Genomic DNA, 24,198 nt, shown 5'->3' on the forward strand with positions numbered 1-24,198 from the left:
CTGGGTTAGTGGGTGATTCAAATTTCCAAACACAGCTGATGGGTCTAAATCTGTTCCTTTATTTTCTAACCACATTCCTATGTTGCCTTAGATATGTACACATGGCTTCGAATGCTCCCCTTTTAGGTCCAGGATATTAATAATACACCTTTTTTCTCAAGAACTGAATTCTTAGTTGTATTTTCAACTATTATCTCACCAAACAGAGTATGTCTATCTAGTACAGAAAGAGAAAAACACAGGCAAGCACAAACAATGAAACCTCGCCAACTCAGAATATGTTACCTTCACAATTGCTTTGTGGGCATATGAACACAGACAACAAATTGGGCCATGCTACGGGTAATCGGATTTTTTGCTCGACACTGTAGCACGAATATCTTATTCCAATAAATATATGCATCATTATTTCTTCAGGACTTCACAGTAAGGCTGATTTGTTTAAGTACACAAAACTGGACTCCGTCCTTCACCAGAGCAACATTATTTGATTTATGAAAGATTTGCTTTCTGCAAGGTGGACAAGTTCTGACCCAGAGGGAGTGTAGTACTTTTCCCTACAAACATCCCACTTCCTGGCTACTCAGACTCTCTTGTCACAAAGTCTGTGCAAGTAAGCTATTGGCCGGGCTCCTGGGCCCAGGAATGCTGCCGCTGCCGTTAATAGCTGTGTGAACAGTCCATCTATGGGCAACACGCAGCCGCCTGGGTACCTGAATGTTTTTTTCACTCAGGCCTGTGCTTCCCATGCTGAAATTTGGACCAGATACATTCTCATGGCAGGATGATGAGATTCAAAGTACAAGAGAAAGCCTGCAGTTCGCATTTCAGAGATGGAGGAAAAACAAGATGTCTTCTCCAAAGGTTGTGCCCACTCAGCTGGAACCAAGAAATGACAGCAACCCCCGGGTGCCTGGCCCGCCCTGGGACACACGTGGGCGCGTGGGTGAGGCGTTCACCAGGAATGTTTCTGCGAGGCCCACAGGGCATGGGTGGGGGCTACTAAATAACAAAAACCCAGGTTTCTTCTGAGAAGCAAAAGGACTGGAGTCTTTTCTAAAACCGAGCAAAGCGTGTGCTAAAGAAAAAACATGGCTTCGAAGGGAGGGAATTTTTTTCACCTAGTTACGTTGAAAGTGGAGTCCTGGTATTGTATTCACGGGAACCACAATAAGGAAGATTCCTTTCTTCACAGTCACCCCACAAGTGACTGTGACGTTCCTGAACGCCCACATCCCTGGTTATTAAGGCAGTCCCCTGTCTGACCTTGAGCTAAAGGCAGTGTCCCCAGGCCCCTAGTGTCCCCTCTCCTGGAATAGGAAAAACTGCTGCTTTCGCCGCCGGAATTATTTACATTATTTATATTATTATAATTTTCTGGTACTTGAGCCTTTTGTTCAACCTAATAGCACGTTCTTCTGCATTCTCACGGCGGTCTCCTACCCTCAAGTTTTCTGCCTTCCCCACGTCCATTTCCAGGAGAGGGGGCCAGGAGCCTGGGGGTCGAGCCCGCGCGGGCCTGCGCCCTCAGAAGGCAGCTCTGGAGCCTGAGTCTCTATGAATCGGCAACCAGAAGTGCGCCTTGTACGCTGACGAAAGTTAATGACCGAGTTAGTCAAGTTTGAAACTCCTGCAGGAACACAGTGGAGCAGATTCTTGGCGTCTGGCCCCGTGTCACTTACAAGTGCGCCAAGAAAAAACGTCACCTAAAAAGCTTATACTTGTTCAAGCCTTAGTCCTGAATTGCAAAAATCCTGTCTTTTGAGATCTGCCCGGCAATACGGTTAACTAGCAACCCTCGGAACTAGTGGAATTCAAAACAAAATAAAAACAAAACAAGAAAAAGGTACTGTAGCGAGCCGCCCAGGGGCTCAGGGGCCGCCGACTGGGTAGGGAAGTCTGGCGCGAAAGGGGTGGCTCGGGTTCCGGGCGCCGAGCTCGCCCCCGCCGGCTTCGGCCCCGCAGCCCGGCCCGGTGCGTCGTGGGCGGGCCCTGGAGGCCCCCCGACCCCGGACGGAGAGGACACACTTCGCCCGGCGGGCCCGGCTCGGGCGGGGGGCCGCGGGAAGCCCCGTAAGGGCGCGGGCGGGCGGTAGTGACTCAGCCTCGGGCGCAAGGGGCGGGCGGCGGCGCCGGGCTCGGAGGGGTTAAGTGGGCGGGGCCAGCGACGGCCCGCCCCTCCCGGCCCGCCCCCGAGGCCGCGGCGCCCGGCGGTACTTATAGCGGCGGCGCGGGACGCGCGGCGTTCCTCCCGCTGGCCCCGGCCGCGGCGCGCCCTAGTTACGCCAACGACGGCGCCATGGAGCGGCCGGCGCCCCTGGCCGTGCTGCCCTTCTCGGACCCCGCGCACGCGCTGAGTCTGCTGCGCGGCCTGAGCCAGCTCCGCGCCGAGCGCAAGTTCCTGGACGTGACGCTGGAGGCGGCGGGCGGGCGCGACTTCCCCGCGCACCGCGCCGTGCTGGCGGCCGCCAGCCCCTACTTCCGCGCCATGTTCGCCGGGCAGCTGCGCGAGAGCCGCGCCGAGCGGGTGCGACTGCACGGCGTGCCGCCCGACATGCTGCAGCTGCTGCTCGACTTCAGCTACACGGGCCGCGTGGCGGTGAGCGGCGACAACGCCGAGCCGCTGCTGCGGGCCGCCGACCTGCTGCAGTTCCCGGCCGTGAAGGAGGCGTGCGGCGCCTTCCTGCAGCAGCAGCTCGACCTGGCCAACTGCCTGGACATGCAGGACTTCGCCGAGGCCTTCAGCTGCGCGGGGCTGGCGAGCGCGGCGCAGCGCTTCATCCTGCGCCACGTGGGCGAGCTGGGCCCCGAGCAGCTGGAGCGCCTGCCGCTGGCGCGCCTGCTGCGCTACCTGCGCGACGACGGGCTGTGCGTGCCCAAGGAGGAGGCCGCCTACCAGCTGGCGCTGCGCTGGGTGCGCGCGGACCCGCCGCGCCGCGCCGCGCACTGGCCGCAGCTGCTGGAGGCGGTGCGCCTGCCCTTCGTGCGCCGCTTCTACCTGCTGGCGCACGTCGAGGCCGAGCCGCTGGTGGCGCGCTGCCCGCCCTGCCTGCGCCTGCTGCGCGAGGCGCGCGACTTCCAGGCGGCGCGCTACGACCGCCACGACCGCGGGCCCTGCCCCCGCATGCGCCCGCGCCCCTCCACCGGCCTCGCCGAGATCCTCGTGCTCGTGGGTGGCTGCGACCAGGACTGCGACGAGCTGGTCACCGTCGACTGCTACAACCCACAGACGGGCCAGTGGCGCTACCTGGCCGAGTTCCCCGACCACCTGGGCGGGGGCTACAGCATCGTGGCGCTGGGCAACGACATCTACGTGACGGGTGAGGGGACCGGGGGCCGGCCGGGAGGGCCCCGGGTGTTAGTCTCCTGCGGCCTTGGGAGAGTGCGTTTTCCGAACCTGGAATCCTAGAACCGCCCCACAGTGCGAGCGCCCCTTCCCTTCCCCCGCCCCTTCTTGGCCAGTGGGTACGCTTCGAGAGCTGGTGCTTTCGACCTGGAAGTTCGTTGTGTGAGCTGCGACAAGCAGCTCCTTGTGGTCTCTGTGTTCCCCGATGTTGGGGGGGGGGGCGGTGGGAAGGGCAGGCAGCCTAGATGACAGATGAGCCCACTCCTTGCCCGGGAGGTGCCCCCACCCCCATTTGGTTAGAGGATACTGGGGCATTCACCCCGCACAATGGGCGCTTTCTTCTTCTCCCTAAGGAATCCAGGGACAGGAGGGGGACTGGCACTCGATGAGACACCCATTTCCCGTCCTGGGGATTTCCCCCACACAGCTGAGCCCCACAGGCCTTTTGACACTCTCATTTTGTCACCAGTGACAGGGTTCCCTCAAGCTTGCACCTAGGCTGGTCGCTGGGGGGTCACATGGTGTTTAGGCTGCTCCCTAGTCAGCGACTGTAAACATGGTCACATGCTAAGAGGTTTTCTTCCAGTTACTTGGCTCAAACCCCAAAACACTGCCGAGTCATGCTGGGCGGGTCCCATCCTGCCCCGGTCCTGGGCATCTCCCACATTTTTCATTAAAGATAAATCCCAGTTCAGACATGGGGCTACCTCCTTCCCTGGGGTGAGGAGGGGCGGTCTCTGTGACAGCTATATAAGGAAAGAACCGACTCGGCAAGCAGCCCTGGGCCCTGCGGAAGGCTGTTATCAGTCAGTGAACTGAGGCTGTGCCCCGCGTGGCACCTTCAGGAGAACACCAGCTCTGAGCTCTGGTGTTCCCACCCCTCAGCCCTACACACACCACCAGTTTGTGAGTGGAGAAATCTTGGGTTGAGGACGTGCTCAGCTCTTGGCCTGCTGCTCTGTTCCAGCGTTTGCTGGAATATGCTGGAATTGGTCGCTTTCCAGTTTGGGGTTGGTTGGCCCTGTGTTTGGGAACTGTGTGCCCTCCCAACACATGAAAGTCTGGCCAGTGCACTCCCTCCCAGAACGGGTTAGACTCGCCCCAACTTTGCACACCCTTCCATAAACATCTCAGCTGAGCAGCTAATCCTTTGGGGTTAGACAGGTGGCTGGGTCATTCCATACAGCTGCCTGGAGGGAATTTCACAGGGGCAAGAAAGCTGGTTTCAGCTGCCTTGGACGCAGTTATCCTTTAGGAGGAAGAAAGCAGGCAGAGTGCACTTTGTAAGAGCTTTGTGTTTTAAAAAGCTCAAGGCTGTGAGACAGGATGTCATGCGTGCTTTGCCCTGTGGCGCCAACTCTGGGGAGGGGGGATGTGACCCCGCCCCTGGATTCTGGGGATCCCTTCAGGCTGTGGGAATTCTAATGTTCTGGGTTTAACTTATGATTACAGCCGGCACCCCGGGGGGCAGTGAGTGGTTGGCTCTTTTTTTGAAAGAAATGTAGAAAGAACTTGATTGATTTTTTTTTTTTTTTTTTTTTTTTTTTTTTTTTTTCCTGGATGAGGCACATGTCAGTAACTTGTGCCTAAATCAAGAGCTGGATCCCCAGGATTCCCCCTATAGCGTTTCTTTTCGTGCTGGGCTCTTGCTTGCAGTGTGAGGTAGATTTCCTACCGGCTTGTCCTGGCCCTGCCTTGTTTGCGGCTGCCCAGGAAGGCCAGAATTCCACAAACAAGGCCCTGTGTGCCCTGCCACATGCTTTGTGGCCCCCCCAGAAGTTTTGGCTCTGAGACCCAGGCCCTGGTGCAGTTGGAGTGTTGGACAGTGTTTGTGGGGGTCCAGACCGCGATTGCTGTTTACTTAGAATTCTGGCTCCAGGCCCCTTGTTTGACCCACACGGATTGGCGGTGTTCTTGTGGCAGGAAGCTCTTACACCCCCGCTGGGCGGCGGTCGGCACCTGAGCTGCCTCAGGCGCCCCTCCCGGCATGGAGCCCCTCTAGCCAGGGCTTTGGTGAGAGAAGCCATGTGTTGACGCTGAAACCCAGTGAGGCTACTTCCTGCCCTGGGAGGCTCCCTCTGGGAAGTTCATCGAGGCCCGCGTGGGTGCCTCACCCCGGAGTCTGCACGGGCTGACCTGTGCGATGCACATCCCGGCAGGTGGGTCTGACGGCTCCCGGCTCTATGACTGCGTGTGGAGGTACAATTCCAGCGTGAACGAGTGGACGGAGGTGGCGCCCATGCTGAAGGCCCGTGAGTACCACAGCTCCTCCGTGCTCGATGGGCTACTGTACGTGGTGGCCGCGGACAGCACGGAGCGCTACGACCATACCACCGACTCCTGGGAGGCCCTGCAGCCCATGACCTACCCCATGGACAACTGCTCCACCACCGCCTGCCGCGGCCGCCTCTACGCCATCGGCTCGCTGGCCGGCAAGGAGACCATGGTGATGCAGTGCTACCACCCGGACACGGACCTGTGGTCGCTGGTGGACTGTGGCCCGCTCCCGCCCTGGTCCTTTGCCCCCAAGACGGTGACTCTGAACGGACTTATGTACTTCATCAGGTGAGTATCCTGAAGCCGAGGCCCCTCCGCAGCCTTTCTTACCAGGCCCCGTGCTAAAGTGCATCATCACTGTGCTCGCATTTCACAGATGAGGAGGCAGGCCAAGCTGGCATCCGAGGCTAGGTCTTTCTAACCTGTTAGAACAGTTTCTGTGGGCTTCTAGGTTTTCTTGATCAAGGGATCCTAACTGATGGAGTTAGATCCTTGGATTATTGATTGAGTGGAGTTAGGGCCTTTTAGAGAGCTGTCTGAGACTCTAGAAGCTAAACCACGTGTTGCTTTGCCTGTCTTCCACCCTGAGGATCCCGCTGTATAGACCCTGGTGGTTCTCTTGTGGCATTTATTAAGAAAGGAATCTGTCCTACATAGGAGGGGCTTTGCATCTTAAGAAGACTAGAGGAGGGGCATGTGGGTGGCTCAGGCGGTTGGGCGTCCAACTCTTGGTTTTGGCTCAGGTCCCAATCAAGCCCCACATTGGGCTCTGCGCTGACAGCGTGGAGCCTGCTTGGGATTCTCTGTCTCCCTCTCTCTCTGCCCATCCCCTGATTGCACTCTCAAAATAAATAAACATTAAAAAAAAAAAAAAAAAAAAAAAAGACTAGAGGAGGGCTTTTTGGAGACTTTGGGTCTTTGAGGAAGTGTTGCTTTGTCAGAGGGACCCTTTGCTCACCCAGCAGTGTGTCTTCACCCTGCCGCCGGATGCAAGAGCCGGGGGTGGGGGGATCAGCTCCACCCCCTCTGTTTATTATTTTTAATGTTTACTTGTTTTTGAGAGAGAGTGTGTGAGCGGGGGGAGGGGCAGAGAGCGAGGGAGACACAGAATTGGAAGTAGGCTCCAGGCTCTGAGCTGTCAGCACAGAGCCCAACGTGGGGTTCGAACTCACAGACCGTGAGATTGTAACCTGAGCTGAAGTTGGATGCTTAACTGACTAAGCCACCCAGGCACCCCACCCTCTCTGTTTAAAAATTTTTTTTTTTAACGTTTATTTATTTTTGGGACAGAGAGAGACAGAGCATGAACGGGGGAGGGGCAGAGAGAGAGGGAGACACAGAATCGGAAACAGGCTCCAGACTCTGAGCCATCAGCCCAGAGCCCGACGAGGGGCTCAGACTCCCATACCACGAGATTGTGACCTGAGCCGAAGTCGGACGCCCAACCGACTGAGTCACCCAGGCGCCCTGCACCCTCTCTGTTTAAAGCAATACTTGGGCATTCAGCACATGTCTCTGCAGGTCCCATCTATGCCTTTCCCGCCTGAGCTGGCACAGGAAGGGCCCACGGCCCTGGGATCTAAGGATCCCACAGCCACTCCGGACCAGGGACCACTCCTAGCAGGGAGCCGGCCCTAAAGCTGTCTGGCGGGAATGATGAGGACAATAGTTAGCACGTGTCAGCGCCCCCGAGCTGGGTGTGGTCTGCCTCCTGGGCAGGAGTCCATCTCTATGACTGTCTGACTCTCGAGATGGGCACCACTGTCATCCCTAATTCATAGATGGCAGCAGAGGCTTAGAGGGGTAAGGAATTTATGGGACAGCATGGGGTTTGAGTCCAGGACATCCAGCCCAGGGCCCAGTGCAGTGTTGCTATATCGTGGTCTCCCTGGGCCAGGCTGTGGCCTTGGGAGCATGGGGCAGACATGGAGTGGCCAGGGGGTCACCATGCATCTGTGGGTCTTGACTTGCCACAGCCAAATATCCCCTCCTGATGGGCCAGCAGGCGTTCAGGGAAGTAGGAGCTCCTGTCTGCTGTGCACAGCCTCTGTGTGTGTGTGTGTGTGTGTGTGTGTGTGTACATTCATGTGCACTTGTAGGTGTGTGTCCCAGTTCCTCCCTTCCTGGCCTAGAGCCTGTCTGAAGCTGTGGGATCAGGAGGGAAGGGTAAGAGCTGTACTGTGGTTTCCTCTGTCCCCTCTTAGGAGCCTCAGAGGACATATGCACTTGGCTTCTCAGCCCTTTTCTTGCGTCCTCAACTGCCCTGGCCTTTGTCTGCTCCCTCCACTCTGCTCCCCCAGACTAGAGGCTCCTTCCCAGGCTTTCTTGGTGAGCACATGCAGGGCAGAGGTAGCACATCATTGTATGCCAGGAAACCTCCGGAGTGCTCAGAGAAAGCCCTGGAATCTCGGCCAGCTCCTGGTCCTGTTATAAAACATCATCTGACCCTTCGCCCAGCTCCCCCTCCCCCCAAGTCAAGGTAGATGTCTTCAGAGAGGGGGTGGAGACAGCTATAAATACTTCTCTCAAGAGTGCCAGAACCTTGGCTTCAGCCCCTCGGAGTCCGTTCCAAGTTGAGCGCCTTTGAGAATGTCCTCCCCGCCCTGTGGTCCTAGAATAAGACGTGCGAAAAGGCCAGCCTGTCCACAGAAGGCCCCCTGTGCTTTCCTCATCCATGTCGGGGTCTCTTGTCAGGTGCTAAGCCCCCGCAGCTGGGAGCATCAGGGTACCCCCCACACCCCGTGTTAGCCTTTGTGTGGGTTCAGCTAAGCCATGGGAGGCTGGGGGTGGGGGGTGGGCTCAGCTCTGCCCAATCCCAGCCCCCAACCACGTGGAGATAGTGAAGGGTGGGGAAAGGCGTCCCGATTGACCTCCAGGGGCGTGGCGTGGGCAAGACCTGGGGTCTGGTTCAGATGCAGTTTCACGTTTGTCCCAGAGTCACTCATTTCATGCCTAGTAAGCCTCGTGTCTAGTAAGCCCCATCGCACCCTGCTCGAATGCCACCTGTCAGGGCAGCTCCTGTCCACAAGCTGCTGTTTGCAGGGGCACCAGGCACTGGGGGAGGGCAGCCCAACGGCCTCTGGCACTGTCATCCCCATATGGGCCACAAACTAAGATTGGTTTTTACACCTTGAAATCGTTGGGGGGGGCGGGGGGGAACCAAAGCAGGAGCCGCATTTTGTGGTATGAAAAGTTAAACGAGATTCAAATTCTGTCCACAAATAAGGTCTTTTTGGAATGCAGCCAGCCCGTTTCCGAACATCAGTGGCTGCTTTTGCGCTACAACAGTCACGTTGGGGAGTAGGTACAGAGCAGGCTCTGGGCGCCTGAGATGTTCACTCACTGGCCCTTCTGCTGACCCCGGACTCCTTACTCTCACTGCCATCTGGGGCTAGTGTCTGTGCTTTTCAAGGCTGTGCCTTTGAGCCTTTCCTTGCGGGGATCCAGAGCGTGTCAAACAAGGTGGAAAGATCCTGACCCCAAAGGGAGGGGCAGTGCTGGTGCCTTCTTTCCTATGACTGTGCCTATCCTGCTGGGCACGCAGGACACAGCAGTGAGTGGGAGGAGACTGGGGGGCTGACAGCGGTGGGGAGGGCCCAGGAATAGTCAGGGAGTGCAGGGGGGCAGGAGGGCTGGCCTGGCCTGGTCAGCCGTGGAAGGCTGTTGTGAGGAAAAGACACACAAGTGCAGGTCGGAAGACGGAGAGGAGACTGGTGGGCGGGGATGTGGGAAGTTCAGATCTGGAGCCAGCCAGGGGGGCTGTGCTGGTGTAGAGCAGCGTGTGGGGGGGGGCGGGGGGTGGGGTAGGGTGGTTAACCACCTGAAGGTGTTTGATCTTCAGGTTTGAGAAGTAAAGTCTGGTTCTGGCCTCAGAGCCCAGGCCGGATAGGTGTGTGGGCCTTAAGTTGGCCCCTACAAACCAGGGATGAGGGCTCACTGGCCTGTGGACTCCAAATGACATCAGAGACATTCCCAGAGGAGAGGGGCCTGCGTGGCCCTTCTCTCCAGCTCTTTACACACAAGGATGCTTCCTCCTGCCTCTGATACGTTCCCCCCCTCCCATTCACAGGGATGATTCTGCGGAGGTGGACGTATATAATCCCACAAAGAACGAGTGGGACAAGATCCCATCTATGAATCAGGTAAATATGCGGCTGTGTCGGCATTGGTAGCACAGGCTGGTCCTGTTTTCTGGCCAGAGTGTAGTCATGACGTGTTTGGGAGATGGTCCTGGTGGGCACGGCCCGTGCTGAGCCCTTTCCTGGTGTTATTGCACTTAATAGAGGGCTGGGTTTTCCCTCGGTTTGTACTTCAGGGGCACTGAGACCTTAAATAAATCCCAGGGTTAGACAGTTTAGTGAGTTCACCCATTCGGACCAGCATTCGATGAGTAGCTGCTATAAGCCAGAGAGCATAGGGAGAAGAATATTCCCCAGAGAGACAGCAAATGCAAAGGCCCTGGGGCAGAGTGTGCCTGGTAAGGTCGCAGAACAAACCTTACAGTCCAGGGTGGCTGGAGCAGAGTGAACAAGGGGACAGCGGAGGCAATGAAGTCAGACAGAAGGTCTCTGGGGATTGACCCTGGGGAATACAGTTATTAATTGAGTGCCTACTGTGTGCTCTGAACAGGACACTGCTACCAGTATCTGATCAGGGTGTCTCCCCTCTGCTTGTCGAGAAGAGAGGTGCTGAGTCTGACCCTGTGATGGAGCTGGGAAGGCTCGGTGGCATTTGGCCACGTGAGCAATCTCCTTAGTCCTAGTAGTTGTATATCTCCTCAACATCTTTTTTCTTCCTTAAAGTTCCCAAACCTGCTCCCATGATACCTCTGCATGGCAATTGTCACAACTTACAACATCCCAGTTTAACATTTGCACTTAGAAGATGGGACTTCTCTTCTCCCCATGATGACCTACACGTTACAGCAAATTTGGGCAAGAGGAGAAAGTCCAGGGGTGTGGTTCAGAGCCCAGATGTGAGTCAAGTCCTGGCTCGGCCACCGTCAGCCACGTGAGGCGCTGCTTCCCCACCTGTACGGTGGGAGGACAGCCGGGCCCGCCCCAGGGCTGGTGCTGCTCACAGGGAGAGTCGCTGCTTCAGCAGCCTCCCGGCCACCGTAGGAACCAGGCACGGCGTGTGGCGCGCACCCCCCCACCCCCGGCCCTGGTTCTGGAGCCGGGGTGGAGGAGGGCATTGGCCTGGTCCGGGGAGCGTGCAGAGGGCCGCTCTCATTTCTCCAGGAAGTGGCGAGGGTCCCAGGCACCTTCCCCATGGAGAGAGGCCATGGGGTTTCTGCGCTGGCCTGGCTGCCGGCCTCCACTTGCCTGTCTCCCTTGACCCGCAGGTGCACGTGGGGGGCAGCCTGGCCGTCCTTGGAGGGAAGCTCTACGTCTCAGGTGGTTACGACAATACGTTTGAACTCTCTGACGTGGTGGAGGCCTATGACCCAGAGACTCGGGCATGGAGCATAGTGGGACGGCTCCCGGAGCCCACCTTCTGGCACGGCAGCGTCAGCATCTTCCGCCAGTTCATGCCCCAGGTGCCCTCTGGTGGGCGCGGCTTCGAGCTGGACAGTGGCAGCAGTGACACAGATGTGGCCCGACCCCGGCGGCCGCAGAACCCTGACGAGCTGCACTAGCCCTGGCCTGGCCCGGGGAGGGCCTCGGTGCAGGTAACACAGCATGTCTGGGGGCGGGGCAGTGAGCCCCTCCTTCGTGCACAAGGACGGGTTGGGTTCACCAGGTGGAGTTGGGCTCTTGGGTCGCCGAGTGAGCCTCAGGATGTGACCCCAGGAGAGTCTCTGTGCATTTAGAGCCGGACTCACAGCTGCTGGGGAGCTGCCTCCCTGCCAGCACAGGGCTCTGGCTCTAGCAGGTGATCCCTCATGCTGCCTCTGCCTCTGCCTACTTGCTTCCATGTCGGAGAGGACGGCCTCTTGTCGGGGACAAGTCCTCCCACGAGAGTCTGAGAGTGGTCCAGGCCTGCTTTCCTAGGCCTGCGGGCTCTGCCGGCCTGGAGCATCGGGAATCTGGCAGACGATGGCTGCAGTGGGGTCCCCAACTCCACGTCCGGTGCTGGACATCCCAGGGGCCAGCTCCCTGGATGGAGGCGGTCTGCCTGCCTGGCTCCTCACACCTGCTGGGATGTCCCACCAAGACGTGCCTCACAGGCGCAGGGCAGTGTGACTGGACGGGAGTGTGGCCTTGAAGTGGGCCCCAAGGGACGTGCTGAGTAAACCCTGTCTCCAGTGAACCTGGGTTGAGGCAAATGCTGGGTGCTCCATCCGCCTACCCCACCAGCTGGTGTTGCCACCTGACTTGGAGGCCTCCAGGACTGTCGTCCCAAGTGGATGCACGAGAGGGCAAAAGCCTGCAGGTGCAAGGTCGTGGCTCCTCCCCGGGAGGCCCTAGGAGTTGCTCATTGAAGCCCAGCCGGGCCGATGGTTGCGGATGCCCTTCTCTCCCCTAGGAACAAAGAATCCCGCTGCTTCCAAAGGAAGCCCTGGACAGGGTGGCCCCCGTGATTGGCTGCAAGGTAAATGCAGTCTGGCCCTTCCTTAGAAGAAGGGTAGGGTGGCCAGGGACGCAGCCAGAAAAGAGTCTCTTACAGTGCCATTGCTGAAGGTCTCTGCAGGGCAGGGGGATCAGCCACCCTCCTCCCAAGCCTGGGGCATCCCCGGGAGGGTGGCGGGAGGAGCTCCCAGGAAACTGCGGCTCAGGGGTCCCCGGTTCCCTGTTTTCTCTGGGGAGTGAGTGGTCTGGTCTCCTCAAGGTCCCCAAGGATCCCTTGGCTGGATATGTCTTTCTTCCAAAGAGGAGGATGCTTGCATTTCCCTCACTAGAAAGCTGGAAAGCAAATGTTTGTTGAGTTGCCTTTCCCAGTGAACCACCTTGGAGACGTGTTCTTAGCAGGAGAAGAAAAGTTCTAGCTGTCGCTTCACAAACACTTTTTAAACACTTTCTTTGGCCAGATGGCAAGGGTTGTTCTGGGGGAGGAAGTCTTGCGGCCTAAAGAGCTGTTGGCTGGGGCCCCCACCTTCTCTGCCATATGCCGTCACTGTCTGGTTAGACCTGTTGCAGGAGCAGCTCCGGTCCACAGCCAGCCCTTCCCATCCCCTCAATTGTCACTCACCGGGTCACTCCCGCACACCCACTGCGCCAGGCGCTGCCAGACAGCCGGCCGGGTGGTGGTCCTGCCTGGGGCTCCCCCGCCAGGCGGGCCTGGCCGTGGCATCCCTTGGGCCCCGGGGGACTCCTTCATGCCCCAGGTCCCACCTTCGCCCCTCCTGGGGTGCGTGCTCCCCCTCGATCGGGACTTGCTGCCCCTGTCCCCCAGCGATGGTCTGACCTCACCTCCTCGGGGCTGGTGCTGCCTCCTCCTGGCTCTGGTGCCTTCCCAGCAGGCTCACTCCGCAGGGGTTTTCCATGCCCTTTGGTCTCTGTAGGTAGAGGATGTCCTGCCACAGTAGCTTGTCTCCTGTCAGTGGCAGCGGGGAGGGCAGGGCAGCACTGCACAGGACCGAGGGGGCCCTGATGTGCTCCAGGCACGGAGCTCTGCACCAGCAGCTGCGGCCTGCCCGCTCCGTGTGGGGACAGGCCACGCAGATAGGTGTCACGATGCCTGCTGACAGGTCACCTGCAGCTACCCCCACCACCCCACCCCGCCCCCGGAGCAAGAGTGCAGGCCTTGATCTCGTGGGGAAGGCTTTGGCTTTGGCGCCCTTCCTGAGGGCCGCCTCCATGGAGGGTCCCTTTGGCAGCCGGAGAAGGTGGGGTGAGGAGGTGCCAAGGCTGCTGGAGCTCTCCCCGCCTCCCTCCAGTGGGGCTGGGCTCTGTCAGGGTCAGGGACTTCCCGTGGTCAGCAACTTCCAGGGAGAGGTATCGTGTAACGCTTTTTTGTCGGGACGGGGCGCTGCGAACACGTTTTTCTGACAAAACCAGCCTCTGTGGACCGTACGGCAGGCCTGGTCCGTGCTGAGGGCTAGCAACCGCCCTGGCCTTCACCTGGCCTTCCCTGCAGACGCTCCCTTGTGGCAGGGGGCCCCGTGTCCTGGGTTCCTGCCCTTGGTTCTTCACCGTGACCAGCTGGCACACCACTGGCAGCTGTCGGTTGGCTGGTTCAGTGTGCACCCGTGACGTCCTCCTCCACACTCGCTCTCTAGAACTACGCGGGTCTCCTCCACCCGGGCCCCATCCTCTGTCGGGAGCACCAGGGCGGGGAAGGGGAAGCAGCAGCCTCAGCAGCGGCGGGTTCCTGCAGACCGCAGCCGGGGGTCCACGGTCAGGGACGGCCCTTCGGCAGCACCTGCTCCCCTGCCCAGCCCTCCCCGCTTCCCCCGGCGGGGGCTCTCGCCTGGGGACAACCCCCCCCACCCGCCCCCACCTTAGGAATGTCTATACACTGACCAGGGTCAGAGATGGGCCAGCTGGAGGTGGGACTGTGTTTGGATATACGGAACTTTTTAGTCTACGAGACAGTTTAAGTTATGAAAATTCAGTGACTCATATTTAATGCTGATTTGCTATAAAGTATTCTATATTTATATGACTTCAGAGACTCTTATGTACTAAAGGACACGCCCCTTTCAGTGTCCCAGCTATCTAGTTCCAACCCCAGACGGTGGGGCAGATTTGCCTATTTATTTGTTCTATAGGCCTAGGTGTCCAGAACCCTGTTGAGAGATTTTAGGATGCCTTCGATGTATACTTTTTGAAATAAAACTATTTCCTATACATTTGGTGTCCTGGTCTTCATCCTGCCGCTGCTGTCTTAGAGACTTCAGGCAGAGGCGAGGCGGGGCAGCGGAGGGCTGCCCCCGTGCCCACGGAGGAAGAGGACAGACCGGGGTGCCCAGGGCTTGTGCGAACGGTCTTGGAGCAAAGCTTCTGAGGCCCTTTCTTGTCTCCAATCGTTACAAGGTGGCAAGTAGCGGGAAGCGGAGGCTGAGCCCAGGGCATGAGGAGCACGGGAGTCCTAGCCCCACGTGCTGCCCCACGGCCAGTTTGGCCTCCCTGCCTCCACCCCTTCACCCGGTCCCCTGCCTCGCTCCCCCCACCTCCTGAAGGTGGGCTCTCCGGTGGTGAGGAGACCCCCGTCTGTAGGGGGTAAACCTCAGGCCTGGGGCGGGGAGTGGGCCCTTTAAGGAGGATCCTGGAAGAGGCCATGAAGTTCAGAAAGGTTCCTCGCGTATAACCCAAGGCATAGGCCGGTTTCTTTGTGGGGAAGGGAGCATTTTGAGGCCATAGTTTATTTTTTAATAACCTCACTGAAATAGAGCTGAGGCAGTTCGTAGTCTGGGCATCAGCTGTTGTGCCTGAATATGGGCCTTACCTCTGAGCACCCCGGTGGTCGAGGAATACAAGGAAAGACGGTTAGATGGGTTCTGGGTGTAAAACGGATCGTTTCCTTCCTCAGACTCCAGGAGGAACTGGGCAGTGTGGAGCTCATGTTTCAGGAGTCTTCCAGTGATAAGATTTAGGTGGTGCCCGACTTGAGCACTTGCTCGTGACTGTCACTGCCCCAATTCAGAGTTCGCTTCGTGCTGGCCACTAAGCAGAGCACCTCTGCTGTGCGTCAGGTGGTTGTAGAATGTGTGTGCGGAGCTGGACACCCATCAGCGGGTGGGGCCTATATCCCCTGCCCTTGAACCCGGGCAGTGAGGTTCCGGTGTCTGCCTGGACCAGCACCACGTGGCAAAGGGGACACTGTCACTGGAGGGCTAGGTCATGAGGCCTCACGGCTCTGGCTGGAACATGGGTCCTTGGCACACAGCCAGCATGCTGTGAGGAAGCCCGGGCGGCCTGTGGAGAGGGACCCAGGCCCACAGCCAGCACCGCCTTCCCAGGCACAGACACCCTCCCCCCCAACCGCGCCCTCGCCAGCCTCCAGGGAAATCCTGGGGCGGCTTGCCATCTGGCGGGAGGTAACCGCGGGCCCTCTCACCGAATCCTTGTCTACAAAGCGGGTGCTATTACTAATTCCGTTGAAGGGGAGGACATGAAGGAGTCGCCTGCCTCGGGGAACAGGGCTGTCAGTGAAGAAGCTGAGGGGGAACGTGGGCGCCGGCACCCACACGCTTTTTTCCTGCAGGATGTGCACCCGGCCCTGCCGTCCCTGCAGAACCCGGGGACCAGCAAGGCCTCTTGTCATCCTAAACTTGGCCTTGCCGGCACTCCAGGCCACCTGCACCGGCAAAGCAAGTGAGGACCCTCCCGAGGGAAGGATCCTGTCTGCCGTCATCTGCCAGCCAGGGTCCAGAGCCTGCTGACCACGAGCCCTACCTCAGGCTCCCCCCTGGGATCCGCAGCAGGCTTGCGGGGCGAGGTCATCGTCGGGGGCCCTGAATCCCATCCCCACTAGCTGGCAGCACCCCAGCTGTGAAACAGCAACGCCATGGCTCCCAGTCCTAGAACCCTGACAGTGAGACAAGAGCACCCGGGCCAGGGCCTGGCCCCTAAAGACACCCGCCCAGGGTCTGCCTCTGCTGAGGTCTCCCAACGAGGTGGGGAAGCGGCTGGCCGAGCAGCACCCTGAGGCACAGAGATGGCCAGGTGAGGCACCGTTTCTCCTAGAAGATTCGACAGGAAAGCAGCACACCACGGACACCAGGTTACTGGGGAACAGACCGCCAGATAGGCTGAAACGATGGAGTCCCGAACCGTGTGATTTATTGGGGGCTGGGGCCAAGTGGGCTGTGGTGGCAGGGGTGCTACGTGTCACAGTCCTCAGGGATGGCTGCCGTGATGATGAGCGAGGGCTCCATGACCCCGGAGCTCACCAGGCTCTCCTCCGCGCAGAGTCTCTGGCTGGGCAGCTGGGAGGTCAGGCCGCCCTGCGCCAGGGATGCCACGATGACCTCGGCCGAGCCCACCTCCAGCTCGGCGGGTGGCTGAAGTGCCACCACCACCATCTTCTCGTCCTCAATGACCAGGTTCCGGAGTTTGCGCTGCCGCGGGTTATAGTTCTCCACCCGGTCGTGGATCTCCATGTGCCTCCGGAGGTGGGCCTGGAGGGCGAGGGGACTCAGGGCTGGGCAGGGAGGGCCCCGGGGTCGGGGGCAGGAGGAGGGACCCCGGCCGGCCCCAGGCCTACCTGCCGGGTGAACTTGTAGCCGCACTCGGTGCATTCGAACTTCCTGACGCCCTTGTGCCTTCGGACGTGCACGCGCAGCTGCTCCACGGCTGTGGGAGGGAGGGGACCCCGGTGTTGAGGGGAGGCAGGAAGTGGGCACCACGGTGCCCAGATGAGGGCAGTCCGGGGTCTGCAGCTGCTCCGAGGGCCCTGCCAGGCTCCAATGCCACCCTGAGGGTGCCACTGCACGAGACCCTCCAGGGCTCCCGCCCTGCCCTGTCACCGCAGCTCCAAGCTCCAGTCTTTGACGCACAGGGAGAAGAGATTCTCTGATAGGAAGACTGGCACCAAGAAGGAGCGTGCGACAGCCACCGCCATGCCTGACCTCTCCCCGCGGACGCTCTCTGGCCCCGGTCAGCGGGATACGGCCCACCCTCCACCCCACGCAGGGCGTGCCTGGGGAAGGGTGAGAGCCAGGAGCCTCCCGCAGGCCCAGGTACCTTTGAAGGTCTTCCCACAGATCTGGCAGAAGTGGGGCCGGCCTTCCTGGTGGCGGCTGGCCACGTGCCTCAGCAGGGGCCCCTTCTCGGTGAAGCGCTGCTCGCAGAACTCACAGCCGAAGGGCCTCTCGCCAGTGTGAGTGCGGTTGTGCTTGTCCAGGCTGGCTGTGGGGACAAGGCGGGGGCTCAGCCGCTGCGCCGCGGCCCGGGACGGGGAGAGGACAGGCCTGCCTCACCTTGGGTGCGGAAGGTCTTGCCGCAGAGGTGGCACTGGAAGGGCTTCTCGCCCGTGTGCGTACGCAGGTGCATGTTGAGATTAGCTTTCTGGGTGAAGGCGTGGCTGCAGAACTCACACACGTACGGCCTCTCATTCCTGTCCGGAGCAGGGGGCGGGGCAGGAGCATCACCATGGGAAGCAGCCCCCTTCACCCCGCGACAGCTGGGAGCACGGCTGGCCCCGGAGCCAGGGAAACCGGCCAGGCCGAGGCAAACCCGCCTGAGCCGTGGGACCGGGCGCAGGCCGAGACCAGCCGTGTGGCACAAGGGCTCGGGCAGTGACAGGAGGGGCACCGGCGCCATCCCGGGAACCACAAAACTAAGAATCTGCCATCATGTTACCCTGAGATCCTCTCCCTCAGCCTTTCTGCCCGGCAAGCCTACTCCCCCCTCAGGTGCCCCCACCAAAGAGGCTACAGGCACCGGACTCAGGGTGGAGAACGTTCTGTCCCACACGAGCATCACCTAGCTGCCTTCCGGACCCCCCAGGCCGGCAGCAGGACCAGGCCCCGGGGAAGCCCAGCCAGCCCGCACCTGTGCTTGGCCTTGATGTGCATCTGCAGGCCGTTTCGGCTTGAGGCCCTGTGCCCACACTCCTCACACACGAACAGTTTCTCCCCTCGGTGCTTGAAGGCCTCGTGCAGCTGCAGTTCTGTTCGGGACAGGAAGCACTTGGCACAGGTGGGACACTGTGGGGCAAAGGGAGTGAGACCAGGCTGAGAACAGGGAGGGGTTCCCCGGCCCCCCGCACGACAGGAACCACACAGCCTGCCGGGTCTGACGCGGCTGTGGCCACCTCTCTACGGCCAGCTCCCAGTTCTCAGCACAGCCTGGCACTTACGGCGTGGGGCTTGGGGGCTCCGTGGAGTTTGATCAGGTGGCTCTGCAAGTCCTTCTTCTGCATGAACTGCTGGGAGCAGGAGGAGCACTGGAAAACAGGCCCGAGGTCACCTCGGAGGCCACCCACACCAATGGGAATCCTGGCCACCCCTAGGCTATCGGGGCAGCAACCCACAGGCAGGGCCCAGCCCGAGACGACATGAGGCTCCTTGGTGTGAAGGACGCTCCAGAGAGGACTCCCCCCCCCCCCCACACCATGCCATGCCCACGGAGATGCCGAGCCTGCCCTCCACAGAAAGAAAAAGGACCCAGAGAGGGCCAGGGGCACTGCTTGAAGGGAGGGGACGCTGGATGGGTCCAGAAGGCTGGGCGTCTTGACAGCTGGTGAGAGGGAGGTGCCTAACACCACCCCACGTTCAGGGCTTGGCAAGAGGGGTCTAGGGGCTGCCCCTCCGCCCACGGCCCCGGGGACAGGCCGAGCCTGACCTTGTAGGGCATCTCCCCCGTGTGGGACACCATGTGCACCCGCAGCTCCATCCTCCGGCGGAAGGTCTCCTGGCACACGGAGCACGTGAAGACCTGGCAGTGTGAGGGGCAAGCAGGGCCGGCATCAGGGGGGGGCCTCTGCCTGCGACGGCAGCCTCTGCCCGGGCTTCCACTTGCTGCTGGGAGGAGTCTGCCTGAGGGGGGGGACGCTAGGGTGGGAGAGGGCAACACGTGACCTGCCTGCCCTGACCCTGACCGTGGCCGAGCACTGCAAACCCACGACACAGGCTGGGGGCAGGAGCCGGGAGACCTCGCCCGCAGACCCCACCCTGGCGACAGGCCTCTAGGAGGAGAGGGTGGGGTTCAGCCGGCCACGTCACGTGGGCCAGCCAGCAGGGTGGGGGCAGCAGCTCGTCCCCACCAAGGCGCCCCTTCTCCAGAGTCCAGGGACCCAAGCAGGCAAACTCAAAATGCTTTCCAAAAAGTCCCTCTGGGGCCGGTCCCTTCCGCCCTCAGGACCAGTGTCCCCACCTGTGATACCAGGAAGTGGACTCGATGGCATCCGCTGGAGCAGACACTCCAGCTCTCTTGAGTTTACGATCCTAAGACGGCTTCCTGAGGGCCCCTCTCAGATGGCAGGAAGACGAAGGCCAGCGTCCCCTGCCCACAGAGTCCTCGGCCAGTGCCCGCAAGTACCTGTTCCGAGCGGTTCATGCAGTTCCGGGCTTCGTGCTCCAGGAGGTTCTCCTTCCGAAAGTAGCACTTTCCACACTTGGGACATTCAAAGGGTTTCTCCCCAGTGTGTTTCCTGCCAGGAAAAGCCACGGCGGGTGCGGGAGACTGAGTAACTGCCCGCCTCCCCCTCACCCGGTGTCCCTCTGGCTCCCCCACCGACAGCGCCGTGCTCCACAGTGCAGCGAAAGAGCGGTCCTGAGGCCGGCCACGGCTCACCACGAGGCTTGTTCAGGCCTGGCCGATGCACCTGCACGGGGGAACCCAGAAACCCTCCTCTTGTGGGAGCCCGCACAGCTCCCTACAGCGGGGTCACCACAGGGCCACACAGGCCCAGCTGGCTAGCATCTCTGCAAAGACAGAAATGATCCCTGGGTCCTGACTTCCTAGAGAAAGCACCCGGTCTGCCTGGAAGTTCTGCGGGCTTTACCTTCAAAACCGTAGCCAGAATCTGAGCACTTCACCTCACCTCCACTGCTATCACCGAGCACAGCCATGCCACCCCTGGGTTCCCGCCAAGCCTGCCTCCCGACAGACGTGAAATTCAGCGGCCAGAGGCGCCCTCAGATATAGTCAGACCTCATCGCCTCTTTGCTCCCAACCCCGCGATGCTGCCCGTTTCACCGAGCAGGGGGTGAAACGAGAAGGCCGGGGGCCTAGCCGGCCTGCCCCTGACCGCGGGGCTTCGCTCCCCAGGTCTGGTCTCCCTGATGCTCACCGGCCCCTGGCTCACCCCAAGCTGTCTGCTCTGGCTCTCCTGGACCCACAACCCCCTCCTCTCCGCCCCCACCCCCACCCCGCTGCCATGCGCTTGGTGGAAGTCCTCATCTCCTTGGAGTCTGCTCAAGATTCCTTCCTTTAAAACTGCAACCCCACCCCACCCCTAGGTGGGACTCTCCTCCTTTCTTCCGTGGCACTTCCCACCTTCCAGCACCCTGTCAAGTCGCTGTCAGTTCCAGTCTGCTCTGCCCCGCTGGGAGGAAGGCCCCACGAGGCCCCTGCTCTATCTGCTAAGGTACACCAAGCGCCCAGAACAGTCTTGTCAGCCACGCAGCAGAAGACCGGAAGAGCTCTTACGACTTCGCAGAGGCCATCCTCCACCACTCAATTAACTGTCCTTGTCCCCATCCCAATGACCTCACGAGGGCACTATCCCCTCGCAGTTCTCAAGGCCAGTCCAGCGGCCTGCACCGGAGTCTTCTGCTGGGGGAGCATCCAGGCTGACGTGGGTCACTCCAGGGTGCCTCCCACACGGGTCTTCCCCAGACCCCACTGGCCGCAGGTGCCTCACAGCAAGGCGAGCAAACAGGCATCCCCCAGCTCCCGTCACTACTAGCTTCCCAGAGTGTCGCACTGAGAACACGTGTGTGGCCCAACCTGGCCTGGCGAGAAATCAGACTGGTGACATCTTGGACTATGAAGTGGCAGGGCTGGAAGGCATGTCACCTGGCCTGGCCTGGAGCGGCACTGTTAAGAGAACTCTCTGTAACCAGGGACGTGTCCTGTCTGTGCCGAGTCAGCTGCTGGGGCCCACGGGTGACTACCGAGCACTTACAACGTGACTACTACATCTGAAAAGCCGACTGTACTTTTATTTTATTTTAAGTTAATGTAGCTTCATACGGCACCTGGTTACCTTTCCGGACAATGCGGTTTTAAACAGATAGTCCTTTAGGCTCCACTGACACCATGGGGCTAACGTTTCCCCCAGAATCACAGGAGGCACCGACCCTAGAGACTGACACCTTGGCCCAAAGCCCACCTTGCTGGGCTTTAGAAATACCTAAGGTGGCGCCTCAGCCACAGCACAGAGCCATGGGTTTCTCTCATCCCCTCGGCAAAAGGCAGCTAGCGGTCAAGGTCCACAGTGGGTGGAGCTTATTGACAAGGTGTCTACGGACCCACTTCAGAAGCTCAGAGTAAGAGACAGACGAAGAAAGCATCTGTTCCACCACTAGATTGTCACTCCCTGGGGGTGAGAGGCATGTCAACATCGGGCACTACGAGTGTGAGACAAAGCCCTCAGCCCCCACGTGGCCCAGAAGCAGGGAGTGCAGGCCCCCTCCCCCAACAAGGGACTAGCAGACAGGAAAAAAAAAATAGAAAAACAGAACGTTTACCTGTTGTGGACTTTTAGATAATATTTGCTGAGGAACTTTTTATGACATGTGGGGCATTCAACCGGCACCGCTCTACCTTTTCTGCTCTCAGCCGGCTCGGCTGCCAGGGAACCTGTGCTCAGGGCTGGCTCTGCAGCACAGGGCTTTCTGATCATGTTTGATTTCCTCCTGGTTGGCAAGGCCTCAGTCTCAGAAACATAATCACCATCCCCGTCGTCCTCCACTTGAACCACCACTTCCCACTAGAGCAGAAAAGGCAGCAGGAGGCAAGGTCACCAAATGAACCATTAGGAGTTCTGGGGGCAGATCTACAGGGCAGTCGGCTCATTCCAGTTCCATCCCAAGATGACTCCCTTTATCGGTGACTATTCCCATCAAGGTCCTAGGGCAGGCCTCCTCGGAACCTTGGATTTGGAGGGCAGTGACTCTGTGGTGAACTGGAAGTTTGGCTGGACTTCACTACCCTGGGGAAACACCTGTAACCCTGAAGCCAGCTACCCAACCCCAAGAAGCTGCCAACCCTGGACAGCTGGGACTCACAGGAAGGTTAGCTGGAGGCTGCAGGATGGAGCCGGATTCCTACGTTTGGAGGAAACCTATTCCAGCCCCACCTAACGAAGATTCTATCTTGGGGTCCAGACTATCCCAGAAAAGTGTCAGTGTCTCCACCACCACCCCCAACTCCTACCTCCCCATTCCCAGCACCCTGGGCACAGTACCTCATTATTCCCGCCCTGCAGCTGGACACCTTCAGCCTCAAAGGGTCTTGGGGGTGCTTTGCAATCCTCAGGCTCCTTGTCTTCTGGGGGACAAAGCTTCAAGGCTTGCTTGAGTTTCCCACGGTGGAAGGAGGGGCCCTCACTCGGGGCCGGGAGACCAAGCTGGGGCCTTTCGGGGCTGTGACTGCCACTGATCTCCTGGTCTCTGGGGACTTGACCCAGTGTCTTCGAAACTTCCTCTTCCTCCAAGCCTGCCGGCTCCTTGAGGTGGCTGTTTACATTCCGGGGGGTAGGTTTCCCCAGCCCACTCTGGCCACTTGATGCCTGCCCCACTGAGGTTTTGGGCTTGAAACTCTGGCAAAGCTCCACAGCCTCTGGCACTCGCAACTCCCTTGCTGCCAAAAGCACCTGATCCCGGTTTCCGGAGGTGAGAGCAAGGTGACCAGTATAGAAAAAGTCCAACAGGAGACCAAAGATCTCAGCAAAGCCGGCAGGGAGGACAACACTGCCCCCTGAGCCATCCCCATAGAGGCTCTGGAAGAAGTGGCTGCAGCAGGCAAGGACACTCCAGTGTGCCTTGAACACCAGGCCTCCCACGTCCAGGGTGGCATCGCAGTACTGGCCCTTCTCTCGCTGCTTGTTGAGCTCCTGCAGAACCCTCACACTGTGCTGGATGAAGGAGCCGTCCATGGTCTGTCTGGAGGAGAGGAAGGTAGAAGTGACATCCTGGCAAGCCCAACCCAGGAGTAGCATGGGGAAGCCCCTGGACTGGGGAGAACAAAAGGGGAGGTGGACGGTACTTGGTCATGTTTATCTCAACGAGGGCTTAGGTCAACGTTAGAGGAAGTCAGCTCAGACAGGAATAGACTGAACACCTCCCTGGGAGTGGGAGCCAGGTGAGCAGGCCATACTGGGTGGGCCAGAGACAGTGTGTGGCGGGGGCACAGACGGACTAGGTTGGGGACGGAAGCATGGCTTGGCGGAGAACAGGACAGGGTCGTGAAGAGGTGCGGGTGGAAGGAATCAGTGTGGGGGAAAGAGACGGAGAATCAGAGGGAACTGATCGGCCTGGCAGAGTGAGGGGACCCGTGGCAGGGAAGCTGCGGGTGCGGACAGGTGAGCAGAACCCACGCCGTGCCCACACGTCCGGGGCGGCCGGGCGGAAGGCGGTCGCAGTCACACTCCAGTTGGCGGCCACGGCGGCCCGCAGCCCTTCCCTCCCACACCCTGCTGCCTCCGAACTCCTCACCCGGGCCTGTCCTCCCTGTGACGGCCCCACAGACCCCGGACCCCGTCGCCTCCAGAGCCCCACTGACCAACTGCCCGGGCGGTACGTGCCCGGCCGACCGTACGGAGACCCCGCCGTCGCCGCCGCCGCCGCCGCCGCCGCCGCCGGACGTGACGTCAGGGAGCGCCGGACGCGCTGGGAAACCAGGAGGTACAGGGCTTCTAGCTCCGCCCCTGGGGCGGGACCAGGCAGAGAACGGCCAATGGTATCAGGAGAGGGGGCTTGGCCCAGATCTCTCTGCCAGGGCTGACGTCCCCGAGTTGCTTAGCAACGTCAAGCTGCGCCCTCGGGGCTGGGGCCGAGTGCCGGGGTTCCGGCTGCGGTCGGCTCCCGCGGCGTCCGCAGTTGAGGAGGCAGCGCCCCACCCTCGCTTCAGACAGCTAGAGCAGCCAGGACGCATGTTTCACCGCTTTATTGGCAGCTCGGAGCCTGGACTGGACTCCCGTGAGCGTACACTACCCGAGCCAAGACAGGAGTCCAAAAGGCCTCCCGGAGGGCGCGGGGCCCGCTCGCCTCGCTCGACCTTCGACCCTCAGGGCAGGGG

At 60.0% G+C, this 24,198-nt stretch overlaps 2 protein-coding genes across 5 annotated transcripts; one reads left to right on the top strand and one right to left on the bottom strand.

Annotated features, from left to right (window-relative positions):
• Positions 1-2,171: 2,171 nt before the first annotated feature.
• On the top strand, positions 2,172-14,355 carry KLHL21 (kelch like family member 21). Its single transcript, XM_058719263.1, has 4 exons — positions 2,172-3,320; positions 5,506-5,911; positions 9,693-9,765; positions 10,968-14,355. Exons 1-4 carry the CDS (start codon positions 2,300-2,302, stop codon positions 11,259-11,261), a joined length of 1,794 nt encoding a protein of 597 aa, XP_058575246.1. The 5' UTR covers positions 2,172-2,299; the 3' UTR covers positions 11,262-14,355.
• Positions 14,356-16,268: 1,913 nt separating this feature from the next.
• ZBTB48 (zinc finger and BTB domain containing 48) lies at positions 16,269-23,778 on the bottom strand. 4 transcript variants are annotated; one of them, XM_058719261.1, is made up of 11 exons: positions 23,683-23,778; positions 22,367-23,063; positions 21,648-21,889; positions 19,492-19,603; positions 18,796-18,888; positions 18,311-18,397; positions 18,004-18,158; positions 17,430-17,566; positions 17,194-17,358; positions 16,715-16,803; positions 16,269-16,628 (listed from the first exon to the last, which is right to left on the bottom strand). In XM_058719261.1, exons 2-11 carry the CDS (start codon positions 23,054-23,056, stop codon positions 16,332-16,334), a joined length of 2,067 nt encoding a protein of 688 aa, XP_058575244.1. In that variant the 5' UTR covers positions 23,057-23,063; positions 23,683-23,778; the 3' UTR covers positions 16,269-16,331. The 4 variants fall into 4 exon arrangements, with proteins under 4 accessions (XP_058575244.1, XP_058575242.1, XP_058575243.1 ...); XM_058719259.1 differs by having other exon boundaries at positions 23,616-23,731; XM_058719260.1 differs by having other exon boundaries at positions 22,367-23,059; positions 23,616-23,728.
• Positions 23,779-24,198: the final 420 nt, after the last annotated feature.

Source organism: Neofelis nebulosa, chromosome 2 (genome assembly GCF_028018385.1).
Source record: "Neofelis nebulosa isolate mNeoNeb1 chromosome 2, mNeoNeb1.pri, whole genome shotgun sequence".
NCBI lineage: Eukaryota > Metazoa > Chordata > Mammalia > Carnivora > Felidae > Neofelis > Neofelis nebulosa.

Coding starts and splice junctions, on each gene's coding strand:
- KLHL21 (XM_058719263.1), top strand. CDS start 2,300: ATGGAGCGGCCGGCGCCCCTGGCCGTGCTGCCCTTCTCGGACCCCGCG. Junction 3,321..5,505: donor CAACGACATCTACGTGACGG/GTGAGGGGACCG, acceptor ACATCCCGGCAG/GTGGGTCTGACGGCTCCCGG. Junction 9,766..10,967: donor AGATCCCATCTATGAATCAG/GTAAATATGCGG, acceptor CTTGACCCGCAG/GTGCACGTGGGGGGCAGCCT.
- ZBTB48 (XM_058719261.1), bottom strand. CDS start 23,056: ATGGACGGCTCCTTCATCCAGCACAGTGTGAGGGTTCTGCAGGAGCTC. Junction 17,567..18,003: donor CACATCAAGGCCAAGCACAG/GTGCGGGCTGGC, acceptor TGCTCCGGACAG/GAATGAGAGGCCGTACGTGT. Junction 16,804..17,193: donor CTGTGGGAAGACCTTCAAAG/GTACCTGGGCCT, acceptor TCCCTCCCACAG/CCGTGGAGCAGCTGCGCGTG.